The sequence below is a fragment of the Salvia hispanica genome, chromosome 3 (genome assembly GCF_029641045.1).
Source record: "Salvia hispanica isolate PSC_SH4W2 chromosome 3, Shi_PSC_v1, whole genome shotgun sequence".
Taxonomy (NCBI): Eukaryota; Viridiplantae; Streptophyta; class Magnoliopsida; order Lamiales; family Lamiaceae; genus Salvia; species Salvia hispanica.
The window spans coordinates 54,685,783-54,703,316 of NC_142694.1; the positions used below are offsets into that span (position 1 = coordinate 54,685,783).

Below are 17,534 nucleotides of genomic sequence, written 5' to 3' on the forward strand. Positions count from 1 at the left end.
ACGACTGGTTAGCTCGGGGAGAGAGTGGGCATTATTTTGTTCTTTGATGGCTACATCTTCATCGTCCAATTTTTCGAACCCACCAATTTTCGTAGAAGTCCCGTTGTGTTGAGAGCGTTACATAATGAGAAAAACTCAGAGAGACGATTCCGTTGTTGTAGTCACATATTGTTACATCTTTATTGCTACTCTGTTGGACTCCTTATATCTACATTATTATTATATATAGTATTTATTTTTGGATGCTGACTGACTTTTATTTGATTATTGTTGTTGGTTTTTTTTTGGTTGGTGAAATTCAGTTTTGATTTTTCTTTTTGGCCAATGACTTTTTATTTTTAGCCAGTGATTTTTTGGTCTTGGTTGGTTAGAAATAGACATATGAGACTTTAAGAATGACAAAAACGTAAATTTATATCTTAATCTACAAAATACTACCTAATGCTTCATTTTTATGTCTTGGTTTTAGTATTTTCTAGTATATCAAATAATAACATTATGTTTTATGTTGATATTAATCTTTATTTTTATCTCAATTTTAATTATAGTTTTGGTTATACTATCAAACGAGCCCAAGGATTAATAATGGTCAAATACGGCAGCTTGTCCACATATGAATCCAGGAGCAGGACCAATTCAGTTTCTTACACTTTGTGGTAATTACAGTTTTACACCCAAACTTCTTCAAAATTTTCACTAATAGTAAAACACAATTGTGAATTTGTGAGTATTAAATCCTTATCAGTTGATAATTCAAAATGCCGTTTGCGGTATTTGATAATTCCATTTGCAATCTGATATAAGTACTAAATCTACAAAAATGCAGTAGTGTTAAATGTTAATCAACAAATAATTTTCCCGTCATTATTTTTATTCAGCCTGAATTCTACAATTTTAAAAATTAGTATAACAGTTGAATATAAAAAGTGTAACTAACCTTTTAAACTTTTTTAAGACATTCGATTATGACTTTAGTAATCAACTTTGCAACGACTAAAGTTAGTTAATTATATCCAAAAATGGCGTAAATATACAGTTAGGCTTAGGCCCGCCATTTAAGAAGAGGTGTGGGCAAAGGCATATGAAAGTGGCACCCCATTTCCCCCATTACTTCTCGAAACGCGCCGGCAATGCTGTCCTTTTCTTGCCCAGTCTAGTCCATCATTTGACGAAACCAACGAGGAGAAACTACTATGAACTACCAATTCAATTGGCCTCTTCTTCCCCAAAAGTCACCATTCGGCACCTCTTGTTTTTTGGGTTTTTTAGGTTAAGTTAAAATATGCAACTTTCACATTCAATTAAATAAGACATTTATTTGAGGCTAATTGATAACTGTAAGGTACTTTTAGTTCAAGGGCGGAAAAAAAATTAAGTGAGAGTTCATTGGCCTAAGCGCAATTATCCATTGTTAAGTTTGTCTTTGATGTGTATTTTATTATCCAACCAATGGTTGAATATTCCGTCAGATGGCTGTATTTAATGCGTGATGGTCTTTTATAGCGTTTCTCTACATCTATATAAGTCAACCCATCTATGCTATTAATGATTTCTGCTGCATTTACTTGTTCCATTTATATTTTGAAGCGACAGTTAATTTAGAATTTTGATCTTGCTTCATATTTTATTCACCCTGCTTTGTATTTCGGGATTTATGAGCTGGGAGATTTCTTTTGATGCTTAATCTATTCATCTCTCAAGTTTATTTGATTTGAATGCTTTGTATTTCGTTTTCTTTGCTGCTTGTACTCTGATCTTGAGATATATTCAATTGTATGGTTGTTGCATAAACAGATTAGCTGACTATTCAATCTTGATTCCCATTTGTGAGTTTGGTTTGACCAAAATCTGTTTATAGTCTTGTTTTGTGTTGAGATCCCATATACTGCTTGATTCTGATTGTTGAAAAGATCCCTTTTTTTTGTAAAGATAGTTAGTGGGACGTAAGAATAGACGAAAATTCACCAACATGGCTCACTTAACTTACTCTGATTCAATGTCTGGGAGCTCTCAGCATGGCCAAGGCGTACAGTTTGTGCCGTTTAAGACCTCAACAGGGTCACTTAGGGTGTTGTTGTTGCACGGGAATTTGGATATTTGGGTGAAAGAAGCCAAGAATCTCCCAAATATGGATATGTTCCACAAGAACTTAGGTGATATGTTTGGGAGGTTGTCTGGCAAGTTCTTGAGTAAAGTGGAAGGCACACCGCCTGTCAAGATCACGAGTGATCCTTACGTTACCATCTCCGTGTCTAATGCTGTGATTGGTAGGACCTTTGTGATTAGTAACAGCGAGAACCCCGTTTGGAGTCAGCATTTCAATCTGCCAGTCGCGCATTATGGTGCAGAGGTGCACTTTGTGGTAAAGGATAGTGATGTTGTGGGATCTCAGATGATAGGGGCTGTTGGGATCCCTGTCGAGCAGGTGATATCTGGTGTGCGAATTGAGGGTACTTATCCAATTCTCGCTGCAAACGGGAAGCAGTGCAACCCGGGGGCTGTTTTGACCCTTTCCATTGAGTACACACCAATGGAGAGGGTGCCCCTCTACCATGGTGGGGTAGGTGGAGATGTCTCGTATCAAGGTGTGCCTGGTACCTACTTTCCTATCCGGAGAGGGGGCAGAGTCACGCTGTATCAAGACGCTCACGCTGATGATGAGTTGCTTCCTAAGCTGTGGTTGGCTAATGGTAGGTATTATAACCATGGACATTGTTGGCATGATATCTATGATGCAATATGTCAGGCTCGTCGTCTGATTTATATCACCGGATGGTCTGTATATCACCTTGTTCAGCTTGTGCGGGATGGGCCTAATGCCAAAAACAGTGTTTTGGGTGAAGTTTTGAAAACCAAGTCTCAAGAAGGCGTGCGTGTCTTGCTCTTGATATGGGATGATCCTACATCCACTAGCATCTTGGGGTATAAAACGGTAAGACTTTTGTTTAATCCCTTTTGAAGTTGAAACAATTTATCATCTGGTCATTTTTAGTTAACATTCTATATTTAGACATGAGTATCATATATAGTAAAGTCATTTATGATACAAGTTTCTTTTATTTTGAAACAGATCAAAGGATTCTGTTGCTTATGATACAGCATGCTTTCTATAATCAGCTTTTACTCGTGATGCAACTTTTTTTTTATAATAAATGGCAGCCACTGCAGTTTTGTTAACTTGCTTCTGCTTCAGTTATGGTCAAGATTCTTAGGCCACTCTTTTTATGACATTCAGGAAGGTGTAATGAACACAAACGATGAAGAAACACGCCGTTATTTCAAGCATTCATCTGTTCAAGTGCTGCTATGTCCACGATCTGCTGGGAAGGGTAGCTGGGCCAAAAAGCAGGTTTAATATCATATTAGTTTCTCCTCACACGGATAAGACTTTTCGTCAAGTATATTGTTTCATCTCTTAACTGCTTCAGTCGGACGTATAAAGGAGTCCCTGAAGGGATCTGTCCCTTATAAAAGATCAAGATTATTTTCTTGTTATTTATACTATGACTACACGATTCTTTTAAAGTGAATTCCTGTTTGCATTCGAAGAAATAAAGACCCAACTTTTCCTTATGCCATCAGGAAACTGGAACGATCTATACTCATCATCAAAAGAGTGTGATAGTAGATGCAGATGCAGGTCAAAACAGGAGAAAGATCGTATCCTTTGTCGGGGGGCTTGATCTTTGCAAGGGAAGATATGATACTCAGAAACACTCAATTTTCAACACACTTCAAACTGTTCACAAAGATGATTTTCATCAACCTAATTTTGCTGTAAGTGAATATTTTATTTATGCTTCCCCACCTCCATGTTGTGTATTACTTCTTTGTCACTTTTATATATGGAGACGTTATCTCTTTGTTAGGGGGCAACTACTGGCTGTCCGAGAGAGCCGTGGCATGATCTACACTGTAAGATTGATGGTCCAGCAGCATATGATGTATTGACCAATTTTCAAGAACGTTGGCTAATGGCCTCAAAGCGCCACGGCCTTCAAAAACTGAAAACTTCATATGATGACTCCTTACTCAAACTCGAAAGAATCCCTGACGTGCTAGGGATAGATGAGGCTGCTGAGCTTGCTAGAAATGATCCAGAGGGTTGGCATGTTCAGGTATAAATAAAATTGCTCTTCAAAACCTTTCCTCTTTATCGAGGCTAAATTTACTACATGTCATAGGTATTCCGTTCCATCGATTCAAACTCTGTTGAAGGCTTCCCCAAGGATCCTAAGGACGCCCCAGGAAAGGTCAGATCCTATTTTCTTTTTCCCTATTCCATTAGATTAGACTGTATGATGGTAGTATGGCATAATAACTTTATTTCTTTGCGACAGAATCTGGTCTGTGGGAAGAATCTGCTGATTGATATGAGTATACACACTGCTTACGTGAAGGCAATTCGCGCTGCACAACATTTTATCTACATTGAGAACCAGTACTTCCTTGGGTCTTCATTCAATTGGTCTAATTATAACGACTTGGGTGAGAAACAAGCCGTTAGTTGTCATGTTTTAGTCTTAATTTTCCATCTAAGTCTGCATTCTAAACTAAGCTGGTGATGATGGTGGAAACTCCTTATATTTTCAGGGGCAAACAACTTAATCCCTATGGAAATCGCTCTCAAGATCGCCAATAAAATCAGAGCACGGGAGAGGTTTGCTGTGTACATTATCGTTCCAATGTGGCCGGAGGGGGTTCCTACAAGTACTCCCACTCAAAGAATTCTCTTTTGGCAGGTGAAATCGCGCACCTCATGTTTTCTTCGTCTGTAAGAATGATATAATAAGGAACTCAATCTGCGTCTGTAGTACTACCTTGAGACTAGTGTTGAGAATCTTGAGATCAGATAAAACCCCGTTTTCTTGCACTTAATTTATTAGTAATTCGCAAGTGCGGTGCGCGTGTGTGTTAGCCTAACAGTAAAGTAGTTAATGTGTGAGGCCAAAGGTCTTAGGTGCAATTATACATAGGCATGGTCTTAACTTTAATGTTGCAATTACCAGAAAAGAATAAATATTGAAACGAAAGTTGTGTATGCGTGCAGTATAACACAATGCAAATGATGTACGAAACCATCTACAAAGCTTTACAAGAGGTGGGGATGGAGAATGAGTACGAGCCCCAGGATTACTTGAATTTCTTCTGCCTTGGGAATCGTGAGACAGACGTCAGTGGAGGCAACACAAAGAGCTCCAGTGGAACTACCCCACAAGTACACATTCATTCTCTCAGTTCCTACATGTTATTGTTGATACATTTCTCTCTGGATTCTTGACTTTGAATGCGATATTGTCATGTGTCCAGGCACTGAGTCGGAAAAACAGGCGATTCATGATCTATGTTCATTCGAAGGGGATGATAGTAGATGATGAGTTTGTGCTCATGGGTTCTGCAAACATCAACCAACGCTCTCTGGAAGGAACCAGGGATACTGAAATCGCTATGGGCGCATATCAACCTCAGTATATATGGGCAAACAAACATGCTAATCCTCATGGAGAGGTATGATATAAATCTGACAACATTTTGTTTTGATATGTTACTCTCTTTCAACTCAAACCCGGACAGATTCGTATAGTTTTTTTTGGGAATATTGCAGTTTAATACCCGAAGTATATAATTAACAATGAAAGACCAAACCATAGACATTTTAATCAATATATCCTGAGCTACACATGATAACGATTCAATACCCGAACTATCACAAAACAAACAAAAATGTCCCAAAATTTTAATTTCCAGTTACAAATAGGTTGGTTGCATGGCTCGTAGGACACTGACATGAATGTTAGAACAAATATATTGAAAATGAGCTAGCATCAAAGTTGCGGCGTTTCACTACCTAAAATTTTCCTTTTTGTTTGTCCATGTAGTATTAAACTGTAATTTTTCCCAGTAGTTTTTCACATAGCTATTTCTCATTTTTACTATGAGCATAAATGTGCCTTTTTCTTCACTAATGTTAACCAAAGTCAACAACACCTGCTTGCATATGTGATCAAGTTGTTATATGGTACAGATCTATGGATATAGGATGTCGTTATGGGCCGAGCACACTGGTACAATTGAGCCATGCTTTGAGCAGCCGGAGAGTTTAGAAACTGTGAGGCGCGTGAGATGGATGGGCGAGCTGAACTGGAAACAATTTGCTGCTAACGAAGTGAGTGATATGCGCGGCCACCTACTGAAGTATCCGGTTGAGGTCGACAGAACTGGGAAGGTGAGGCCTCTTCCCGGCAATGAAACATTTCCAGACATGGGTGGCAAGATTATAGGAACATTCAGTGGCATTCAAGAGAATCTCACTATTTGATCTTAAACTAAACCTCAGATTTTACTGTTCTTGTCCATCATTCCTTCATTTTTGATGCTAGAATCATGGCTTTGGTGATTTGTTTTGATCCATACATTTTAATAGGAACCTAGATTGAGTTGTTAGAATCGAATAAGGTGTATTTTTCTTGATTTTAATAAAAAATTATGTAACCCATAAATCAGTGTATTCGTTGAGCTACAATGTTCCATTTCTCGATAATAACATATATACTACTCACTCATTTTGGCACTTAACGTTAAATTAGTATAACATACTAAAAAAATTGACAACAACTGTTTTCAGAATTAAGGTATAGCAGGAATGTTTGGTCTTATTCCCATCTCCAGTTTCGACATTTCAGCATGCTCATTGGCTTACGCACGTTACGAGGTGTTGTTTTGTGAATAAGGTTTTTTGTGTGAAGGAATTGCTTGAAATATAGAGTTATAGGTTTGGCAATCAAGACAAAAACAGAAACATAAGACAGATTCAAAAGATGATAAGCATGCATTACTTCAGATACTAGGAATTAGTTGTTCTGAAGACCAAATATTATGCTGGGATACAAACTCCAAATGGATGGATAGAAGGCGATATGAGCAACGTGGATAATTAAAAACCTGGGATCCTGGTCTAGCGACATGGATCAGTTCATCGATCTATCAACATTTATGAATCTTCCTTGACTCGGAAAAAGATACTTAAACGAAAACGATTGCGAATACATAATCTAGTTTAATGGAAGAACATGAATTTAACATACCTCAGCCAAAGAAGAACAGATTCATCAACTCAAAAGTGTCACTAATGGTTGAAAGAAAAGCACGACTGTAAAAGATGAAAGACTAGTAACATCTAATGTACTCGGCCAAAAAAATATGGTAAAAGTATAACCCTCTAAAATATGATTGCACAAATCATTCTATTCTGTACCCAAGACAAGTCAAATATGTCATGACATGAGATATTTGTAGATAGCAAAATGACCAAAGTAGTCAATCTGATAACAAATACAGCAGCTCAAAGGAATTTCAGCAAATCTGGGACAATACTTGCATTCTAGAGCAAATTCTCTAGAAAAAACTAGCAAGGTTTAACATCCTGTTCCAAACATATTGGTTTGATCTCCAAAGATACAACTTCTTCAAAGAACCTCACGGTTTGATCTCCAAAGATACAACTTCTTCAAAGAACCTCACATAATCATCATGCCCTTCAAGATATCTGATACGAGACAAAAATAAGTTTTCATTTAATAGTGTTACCTCAGCACACATGCTATAACAAATACAAATATGAAGTCGAACATATTCACGGGGGTAAGTCCTGTTATCAGAAAACTCTAAAACTACCCTGTTAACTATTAAATGAGTAGAAAATAAATAACGTCGGAAGAGTCTGGCAGAATTCTTAACCAACACACTCCAAACAGATGCACTCATACACCGCAATAGTTAAAATTTCTTGGTTTTTCAGTAGCTTAACTCTGCAGGTTATAATTTTAGATTGTTACAGTTACTTCAGTAAGATAATAATACATTTCTTATACTATATAAGTTATAACTATCTAGGGGCTAGATAGTTTCTGTACTGCAAGTATGTGAATAACTTTTTTTCTTCTCATTTTATTCCCATCTATCTCTTGTCTAAGGATTGCACAGCCCCACACGGTAAAGCTACTCAATACGAGTTCCAATCAGGAACTCTTAAATTGATATAAAATGATGTAAACACACCTCAAGGAATTCAATACTTTTATCAGGGAGGTCATGAGTTAAACTCTTAGTTGCATTAGATTAAACAAACGAGGATGCAAGAGAAATGAGATCTTAAATATTCTGGAGCGTAGATGAAACCCAGTGTCCATACTAAAAACATACAATAACCTGAAACAATTACAACGGTGTTGCACTTCGATAAAAGGATCTTAAAACGGAAATCCCATAGTAGAAAACATAGTGATGGTTGTTTAAACTGTTTCATTCTTGAAAGGATCCAAAACCAATACTCGCAGCCTAAACTAGTTTGAAGCTTTGGGTGCATTTGAAATCCACTCTCATGGATAAGGATTCAAAATCAACTTGTTGAATACTTTCATTCTATGCTAAAAATCCCTTTTCCATTCAAATCTTATTTGATAGTTCCAGCTTAGCTAAACGAAGTGAACAATCTCTCACATGTGACTTAAAATAGTCCACTCCTAACAGCGGTCAATTCTTCCTGCTACCAAATAAGGAGTAGTAATTTGGATGATCAACAATGGACTCCTTAAAACGCAAAACATAATTTTTTTTTCACATACACCAGTGGAAAATCTCAGCTTCTTCCAAATTAATACAGTCTAGTTTATCTAAATAGTGACCTATCTTTGCTGAAACTTGGAACTCATTGTAACTAGTTCAGAAATAAGTCAATAACTGTTCCATAAATTGAAATATCCAATACTATCATCTTGGACTTGATTTCTTTCTCCCAGTAGTTTTTCCTTCCCTAAGGATTCCCCCATACTCTGATGGTTTGGAAGCAACCAATAAAGTTGAACAACTAGATAAAACCATTCTATTAAGGGGACATCCCTGCCTTACAACCCATATACAGTATATAACTTTTAAAAATATAAGCCGCATAACTGCCAATATGATATCACCCCACAGAAGCAACTTCATAACTCATTTGTATCACACTCTGATTCACATATCCAGCATACCTACTGTCATCCCTATTGTTGAGCTGGGGACCAGACTGTATTTTCATTTTTCAGTAGAGAAATACACAAATGTAGAAAATTCTTAAACAGAAAATGGATATGAAAATATCAAAGGAGTTGATACAATTATTCTCTAAAAGGTTCGCAAAAGTTATGTTTAAACAGAATAAATAATAAGTACTACTCCCTCCGTCCCAGTTTAAGAGTCTTGTTTTGCCATTTCCGTCCATCCCAATTTAAGAGTCCCATTTAGAATTTACCATATTTGGACATAAAATTTAACCTCATTGTTGATGAAATTTACACTCAAATGCCATTACTTTCATAAAAATAAAACAAAACAAAATCCTAAACATACTAAAAGTCAAAAGGGTCCCACTTTTCACTACCCCGCTTCAATTATTACACACTCCAACAACCACTATCTCACTTCAATTATTACACACTAACAATTTCTTAAAACCCGTGTCCTAACTAAATTGCACTCGGAGGGAGTATATATTTAGGAAATAAGCCATAATTGGACAATAGAATCAATCACCTAAATTGTCCAGTATAAATATACTCAATAGAATAACTAGTGCAGCCCATATAAAAGTGTTAAATACTAATCATGAGTTTAAAAGTACATACTCTGCACTTTTAAGCTGTGTGTGCATCTGTGTTTGACAGAGGTTGACAGAGGGTTAGTAATCACCAGGTTTACAAGGGACATACTTTGATCATCCAGAAAGATCATGGTACGTAATGCAACTTTTTAAAACACATTCTAGTTCCTTCTATGTCTTTTCTCTCATTATCAAACATATATATGACAGCAAGGAAACCCTAAAACAAAGAATTTCAATAAATACATGAATGTTGAAACAAATCCTACTTACCAATTAAAGCAATCCCTTGAAATAAAGGGTGGCAAGCATCACCCTGATACCATTTTCACAATGATGCACAGCAAATTGAGAAGTATAAGAGGCACTCGTAAGTACTGAGTTGCGTAAATAAGACCAAGTATCTGTCCCTTGAATGAATTTCTCTTAATTCCAGAATACTCCTGGAAGCTCCATCCCCTAGGGGCAAGGAACCGATCTTCATTTAATATGGCCAGAGCATTTGCAAGAAGCAGAAAGCCTTCTACAAGTGTCCACAACCCCATTCCTGTATGATATAGCAGTTTAGAATCACTTTTACAGAAACATCTATACTAGCTCAAGCTTTGTGCTGTTATTTCCAAAAACTAAACCTAATTTTTGCAAATGACTAACAGAACATTAAGAACACTTCTGTCAAGAGCAACTCCTTGATTTGAAACAATTTTGGTAACTCTCACATCCGCGAGGATCAATGACTATGGAGGAGCTTGATTTTCAGAGTCTAGCCACCACACAATAATACTGATCAACTGGCAGACTCAAAGGAAGAAGCATTGATTCAATCATTTGATTTTAAGCCCAAATCTCATTACAAATTAAAAACTACCGTTCAATAACTCATAAATTGGTAGGACATAAAGAGCCCTATGATTTGCTGAAATATAAACTAGCGAGGCAATCTGTGCTATGAGCGAAGACCAGAACATCGAAATGATAGTAATTCAAATTAGAAAAACCTGGACTCTGGAGCTGAATCGCAGAATGATCACAAGTAAATCTTCAAAGGGTGCAGATACGTGAAGCAGATGTGGTTGGCGGCGGCAGCAGGATCCCCGGATTTGAAGAAATCGCCCAGTCCGCCTAGAGCGATTTTTCCTTCACTTCTTCCTTTTTCCCTTTACTTCTTCATTCCTATTCCATTTTATTTCTCTTTAATCCTCCGCGTTAATTTTTTTTCAATTATACATAATACAGGATCGTATATAATTTTAGGTTTCGTTCGTATATCAAGGAATTGTTTCGTTTATATTACTACCTTCGTTTCAAGTAACGGAAAGCATTTTTTTTTTTTGGCACAGATATTATGAAAAATTATATTAAATGAAGAATAAAATAGGAAATTGAAAAAGAATAAACATACAGATAAAGAGAGAATGAAATAGGAGATAATAAAATAAAAAATGCGTTGACTTTCGTAAAAAAGGAAATGACTTCACTACTATAGAACGAGAGGTATAAGGAATTATTGAAGATGTGAAATTGAAATATAGGAGTAATATAAAAATCTATTTATAATAATATATTTATATAGCGTAAATGTTTTTTGAACGTATTGATTTTATCAAATTTCCATTGTGAAATCATAATTTATTAATAGTAGTAGTAGTATTCTATTTTTTCCCCCAAAATATGTTATGCCATTATGGGATACTTATATCTATCTAATATGCACATCATCACTTCCAACTTTTACTAGTGCCTTGCTTTATACTCCCTCCGTCCCACAAAAGATGTCACACTTTCCTTTTCAGTTTATCCCACAAAAGATGTCACTTTTTCCTTTTTAGAAAAAGTTCTCTCTCACATAAATATAAAAATTATATTTTCTCTCTACATTTAACACACAAAACAAAATTTCCTAAAATCTTGTGTCGTCCCACAAGTGTGACATCTTTTGTGGGACGGAGTGAGTACAATTTTATCGTGAATTTAGTTAGGGCTGGTTTGGTTCGCTTGATATTTTATATCAAGAAAAGGGAGAATGTTGATTAGGAAAACTCTTTTCTTGCTTTACGCTATGTAAGCCTAAATTTTGCCGATTTCTTTTCTTGTATTTGGTTGGAGTGTTTTGCAAAAAAGAACTAATCCAAATTCCATCCGTACCCTCAACTTATTTCCTTATTTCCAACTTTGTCCTCATGGAACCCTAGTAATATAATTTGTTCCTCCCGCCACAATCTGCACTCATTTACCGCCGTCTCACTCATTACAAACCCTCTTCGCCACTTTTGCAGTTCGATGTCGACCGATTCGCCTAATCCCACACAACGGTAAGTACCTTCCGCACTCTTGGTATATGTTTATGCATCTGTTACGCCATTTTGTTCCGTGTGGTGGATGCTCTCTTCGTTGATATTTGTATTTGTTCCGTGTGGTGGATGCATCTGTTACGTCAGATTTGAGATTGTTTGATTCGAACACTCTATTTTGCTACTATCAATACAAACTATGTTTTAATTACACATTTTTTCTATTTGTTGAGTTCGTACTATGTTGCTGTCTACTTTGCTGCTATCAATACAAACCATAAGTCTATCACTATGAACTCTCCATTTTGTTGTTGCATCATTGCATTTGTAGTCTCTGTTTTGATGGATCCTAATTTTGCTGTCTATTTTGCTGCTATCAATACAAACCACAAGTCTATCATTATGAACTCTCCATTTTGTTGTTGCATCATTGCATTTGTAGTCTCTGTTTTGATGGATCCTAATTTTGCTGTCTATTTTGCTACTATTAATACAAACCACAAGTCTATCACTATGAACTCTCCATTTTGTTGTTGCATCATTGCATTTATAGTCACTGTTTTGATGGATCTTAGTTTTGTTGTCTATTTTGCTGCTATCAATACAAACCACAAGTCTATCACTATGAACTCTCCATTTTGTTGCTGCATCATTGCATTTATAGTCACTGTTTTGATGGATCCTAGTTCATCTACATGTTTTTTTTTGAAAGGATCTCAACGGCATCTAAAAGACCAAACTTCAGCTTGGATGGTTCTCAGAGTCAGCAAAGTATGCTATCCATTCCCAACATATAATAGCAATATACCTTCAGCTTCATTTATTATGGTTTCTGTAGTTGCTTATTACATTGAGGTTGCATTATATTTGGTTTGTGGGTTGTGCAGTGGTTAACTCACACTTGAAACGATCTCGCAAGATGAAGATGAAGGGAGACCGAACTAGGAGATGTTGGACTGACAGAGAGGATGAGGCATTGGTTCTCGGCTTTCAAGGACCTTGTCGCAGATAAGTGGAAGTCTGGCAATGGTTTTCGAGGTGGCTATCTTTCGAAGCTTGAAGATATCATGAAGAGCAAGTTTCCTTTGGCAAACATCAAGGGAACTCCACATATCACATCCAAATTTAGTGCTTGGAAAAAGCACTACGGCTCGTTGGGTAAAATCTTGGACAGGAGTGGAGTTGGGTTTAATGTGAAGGATGACTACAAAATAGATTGTGATGATGATCAGTGGGATCAAATTGTGAAGGTTTGGATTGATTATATTCTCTGCAAAATATTATGAAATTGTTGCTTTACTAACATAAATGGATGACGATTTTGACATTGCATTATAATACTAGTATTTAGCTTTGGATGAAATAAACAAAAGTAAAGTATAAAGAAACCTTCAATAATTTCTCCCAAGACGCCCTCTAGAGCTATCACCTCGTTGGTGTTGTAATTCCAGTAAACGCCATCCGTGTCACAAACCATTTTGAAGGTACGATAACGATGCTCAAAGAAGTGAAATCGCTCGTACAACTCACGCCACGAGAAGGTGAGCCCCAGGTCAGCTGTGATCACCACCGAAACTTGCTCGAGCACGTCGAAGGGGATGACCATACCATCCCACTCAGCCATTTTCTTCGACTTGGTGATGACAGAGAGCATGAGCGAGTCAACTTCGGCGGTCCAGTATGATTTGTAGAAGAATGACCCTTGCCTCGGAATGTTGGTTGCCATTTGTATGTGAGATGGAAAGTGTAGAGAATGTACAAGAATTAAAGATGAGCAATGGTTAAGTAGTGAAGCTGGCGTGTTTTGCAGCAGGAGCAGGTAACCTTTATTCTCCCTTATCCATTACTTTGTACTTAACTTCCACCCGTGAAGAGATTCCTCTTCATGAATTTACAAGAGAACTTTGCATCAGAACTTTTTTCCCTCTTGCATGCCTGATTTTGGAGATCAGCTTTAGTTCTCTGATTGAAATTTTCCAAGTAGGTGGTACACCCCTCAAATCAATTCACGGGTTGGCAAAACAAATAGTGTTATTCACCTCTCTTTATACATAGAACCTCCCACCATCTACATAGCAAGTATTGATATCTTATATTGATTTTCATCAAAGAAATGGCTACTCTGCCCGTGGACGCCTACCCTTCGTAAGTTTCTTAAATGATATCAATTTAATTTCTCTCGTGGTTAGTTCGACAACTATATTGACATCGTGACCTCGCCACACACTGATGTAGGAATTTGAAACCTTCATTCTGCAAAATAATGTTCAGCGATGACTACGACATCCGTTTGGTATGACATTATATTTTTAAAAGCTTTCATAATTTTGTCGCAACTAGGGACTGACCTTGTAGTTTTATTTTAGAGGTTCCCTCCACTATGGTATGCTGTTTACGGGAGGGATCTTCCTTCCGAATGCGAACTTCAGCTGCCAAATGGAATACCTTGGAAGGTTGGGATATCAAAAATCAACAGGGAAATTTATTTCGACAAGAATTGGCCAAGGTTTATTCAATACAACAATATCGAAAGAGGTCACACACTCGTCTTCAGCCATCATGGTGGGTCGGACTTCAAAGTATTGAGGTACATGGCTGATGGATGCATGCCCGAACAAGACATAGTAGGTAAGGTTTTCATACCATTCTCAATAGCTTAGAGATGAAGCTCGTTTGAAACCTATTAACTTCTACATCACTTATGAATAACACGAGGGTTGTTGAACACAAGACGTTACCATCCACTGGGCGAAGAAAGCAATGATAGTGATGTTGAGCCTCACTATGACCAATCTGGAGTTGTGTAGGCGTTGCCTGCTTTCACATGTGTTTTGATGTCGTCTGACTTGAAGGGTGGACCGGTAATTACATCACGGTTTATAGCTATTTCTTTTATGCCTTGAAGTTAAATTTGTAGTCACAATCCTTGTGTAGAACTTGCCGAACATATGGTGGAAAACTCACATCCAAGATAAAGAATCTATTGAATTAGTAACCTTATGGGTAGGCATAAAATCGTGGGATATCTTTGTGAAGATAAAAGATGGTGACGTGTGGATATGTAGAGGATGGAAGAAATTTGCTCACATGAATGAGCTTGAGGTTGGAACACTATCCAGGTTCGAGCTGCTTCCGGGACCTGCAAACACTTTCAATGTCACATTTCAGAGAGGTCGTCGTAATGATTAACTGCGTTTGTTCCAAAAAATATATGCTCCGAGCGTTTCGATGTTTTTATTTAATTTCGTATAGTATCTGCGTTTGTATTTCGAATAGTATTATTGCCCTTGTTTTTAGCTCGATTATGCTCTGAGCATTTGTTAGTATGTTAGTATGTCACTCATGAAGATGCCTTTATTTCTTATCTAAAAAAGTGCACTATCTTTAAATTCTAGTCGTTCAACTAAAAATTATTTAAACATCAAAAAAATATTAGTAAAGAAAAATTGATAAGAGATTCTATATATTTAATAATAATGTAATTACGTACATTTTTTTTATTGTTAACATTAATTTGTGTTTATTTAATAATAAAATAAATGAACAAGAATGAATGTTACAAATTCAATGTTTTACTTTATTACATACTTTATCGATCAAACTGTGAGGGTCCATGGTGTTAACATGATCTATCAAATGATGCCTGATGATCAAACCAAATCCATAATTTCCATAGTTCATCAAATATAAAACAAGCAAAGTTGTGGAACATGAAATCAAACGAAACAAGTAGTGGTTAAATGAAAAGGAAATGACAAATAGGTCGATTTTCTAATACATAGCAGACTTTATGGAAGTCCCAAACATAGTTAACTAACAACTTGGCTTCAATATTGCGATGGCTCTTCTAAAGTCAACAACTCCTTATGTAATGCATTTCATGGAGGGCCGCCAGTACGCTGCGTAGGAAGAAGACCACGATCAACTTTGCAGCCCAATCAATTATTTCCATGTACACATTCAAAGATAACTAACAATGTAAACAATAACTTTACCTGAGACCACATTGTGTTTGCTAGTTGGTCTCGAAAGAGGTTCCAGTCTGTTGTTGCCTCCACATAATCAACAAAGTCGACATCAGATGGATCTACATTTGTGTCGATACCATCAGCCCAGTGATCTGCGAGATCGTCTAGAGGATCGACAGCCATCTCGCTCTTGATGTAGTTATGGAGTAAAAAACAAGCTGATATCAAACGAACTTGTACCTTGATAGGATAGAATGATGCACTCCATAGTATGTCAAATCTCATCTTCAATACAGCGAATGCCTGTTCAGTTACATTTCTCGTCTTAGTATAACGCATGTTGTACAACTCGACTGCATTTTGTGGTGTGTCTGCATTCGGCCCCCATTCCTTCAGATGGTATCGAACACCTTTATATGGAGTTAGAAAACCTTGGCTATTTGCGTACCCATTGTCGCAGAGATAGTAATTTCCTTCCAAAAGAAAGACAACACATAAGAGGTCAATTTTATGCGAACAGAGTGTGAAATACAATACCTATAGGGACCCTTAGACCATAGGGGCGACTGACATCATTTTGAAGAACTCGGGCATCACCGGCAGATCCTTCCCATCCAGGTAGTACGTATGTGAACCGCATGTGTCGATCACACGCCGCTAGAGTATTCGTTGTAATTTGACCCTTCTTATTCCTATAACGTGGTTTGTCGGAATTAGAAAACAAAACATTTATAAAAGTACCATCGAGAGCACCGAGACAACCCTGCACATAATAAATTCAAGGCATGGAAGTCATATTTAGTTGAACAGCAAGAATAATTGTGATCTAGTGAAAATTTTAAATAAAATATTTTGATTGTTCGGCCTTTTCGCAATAATAAAGTACCTTGAAATGTTTCCACCTCCAATCCACACAATTATCAGGTATTGCCTCAGGTTTGACGATAAACAACGTGTGCATTTTCAAGATAGCTCGAAGTACCGCATGGAATTAGCATGAAATAGTATGGCTCGACCGCAAAAAATCAAACCCACTGAGATGAATCTTCTTGTGATATGCTAATATGCCTAAAAAAATGGCCACTTGTTCTTCAACATACACAAACCGCTTGTCACGAAGAGTACCCAGCTGACGGAACAACGCACATAGTCTACCAAATGCATTCCGGTCCATCCTAAGATTGACCAGGCAGTCCATGTCAGTAACACCAATTAATTTGTTCAAGTGGCTGACTTGTTTAGGAATTTTGTCGTTGATGCTGTAAGGTAGTGCAAGTTCAGCTCTCTTCCTTTTATTGTGTCCACCCAATCGTTTGAGGATCAAGTATATGATACAAAATCGAGATACATGATAATTCCGTATAATCTCCTCCATCATATGCATCACAGTTTTTTCCTTCTTAGAAGTTCGATCCGTCTAACAACAAGCAATTAGGAGTAAATAAAATTACTGAAACCAACAAATAAAATATTTAAAAGACACCAAACCAAGTCTTTCATAATGATATGTATTGGCAGCATAAGCTTGAATCTAAAAAAAGCCTCGACAAAAACATATCTGCATAGAAGATGGATATCACAATTGTTCACAATCCTCAATAACACAATCTTTTCATCATATCAAATTGAAACATTCAA

At 36.9% G+C, this 17,534-nt stretch overlaps 2 protein-coding genes and 1 pseudogene across 5 annotated transcripts; 2 read left to right on the top strand and 1 right to left on the bottom strand.

Moving 5' to 3' along the window:
- The first annotated feature begins 1,092 nt into the window (after positions 1-1,092).
- LOC125211664 (phospholipase D beta 1-like) lies at positions 1,093-6,576 on the top strand. Its single transcript, XM_048111555.2, has 10 exons — positions 1,093-2,932; positions 3,236-3,349; positions 3,583-3,777; positions 3,870-4,118; positions 4,185-4,253; positions 4,341-4,488; positions 4,594-4,742; positions 5,051-5,218; positions 5,311-5,508; positions 6,026-6,576. The coding sequence occupies exons 1-10, from the start codon at positions 1,970-1,972 to the stop codon at positions 6,317-6,319; spliced, it is 2,547 nt and encodes an 848-aa protein (XP_047967512.1). The 5' UTR covers positions 1,093-1,969; the 3' UTR covers positions 6,320-6,576.
- A 628-nt stretch (positions 6,577-7,204) lies between these two features.
- On the bottom strand, positions 7,205-10,840 carry LOC125209052 (uncharacterized; annotated as a pseudogene). The gene is made up of 3 exons (XR_016136394.1): positions 10,636-10,840; positions 9,911-10,184; positions 7,205-7,546 (listed from the first exon to the last, which is right to left on the bottom strand). The product of XR_016136394.1 is annotated as an uncharacterized LOC125209052 (transcript).
- Positions 10,841-11,871: 1,031 nt separating this feature from the next.
- Positions 11,872-15,275, top strand: LOC125213080 (B3 domain-containing protein At4g01580-like). 3 transcript variants are annotated; one of them, XR_007174852.2, is made up of 8 exons: positions 11,872-11,949; positions 12,641-12,699; positions 12,816-13,178; positions 13,413-13,747; positions 13,913-14,073; positions 14,164-14,221; positions 14,295-14,789; positions 14,863-15,275. XR_007174852.2 is itself a non-coding variant. In XM_089067883.1 (7 exons), exons 5-7 carry the CDS (start codon positions 14,042-14,044, stop codon positions 14,586-14,588), a joined length of 384 nt encoding a protein of 127 aa, XP_088924009.1. In that variant the 5' UTR covers positions 11,872-11,949; positions 12,641-12,699; positions 12,816-13,178; positions 13,413-13,747; positions 13,913-14,041; the 3' UTR covers positions 14,589-15,275. The 3 variants fall into 3 exon arrangements, 2 of the variants coding, with proteins under 2 accessions (XP_088924009.1, XP_088924010.1); XM_089067883.1 differs by having other exon boundaries at positions 14,295-15,275; XM_089067884.1 differs by lacking the exons at positions 11,872-11,949; positions 12,641-12,699; positions 12,816-13,178; positions 13,413-13,747 and having other exon boundaries at positions 13,904-14,073; positions 14,295-15,275.
- The last annotated feature ends 2,259 nt before the right edge of the window (positions 15,276-17,534 follow it).

Coding starts and splice junctions, on each gene's coding strand:
- LOC125211664 (XM_048111555.2), top strand. CDS start 1,970: ATGGCTCACTTAACTTACTCTGATTCAATGTCTGGGAGCTCTCAGCAT. Junction 2,933..3,235: donor GCATCTTGGGGTATAAAACG/GTAAGACTTTTG, acceptor TATGACATTCAG/GAAGGTGTAATGAACACAAA. Junction 5,509..6,025: donor ATGCTAATCCTCATGGAGAG/GTATGATATAAA, acceptor TATATGGTACAG/ATCTATGGATATAGGATGTC.
- LOC125213080 (XM_089067883.1), top strand. CDS start 14,042: ATGGCTACTCTGCCCGTGGACGCCTACCCTTC. Junction 14,074..14,163: donor CCCGTGGACGCCTACCCTTC/GTAAGTTTCTTA, acceptor ACACTGATGTAG/GAATTTGAAACCTTCATTCT. Junction 14,222..14,294: donor ATGACTACGACATCCGTTTG/GTATGACATTAT, acceptor GTTTTATTTTAG/AGGTTCCCTCCACTATGGTA.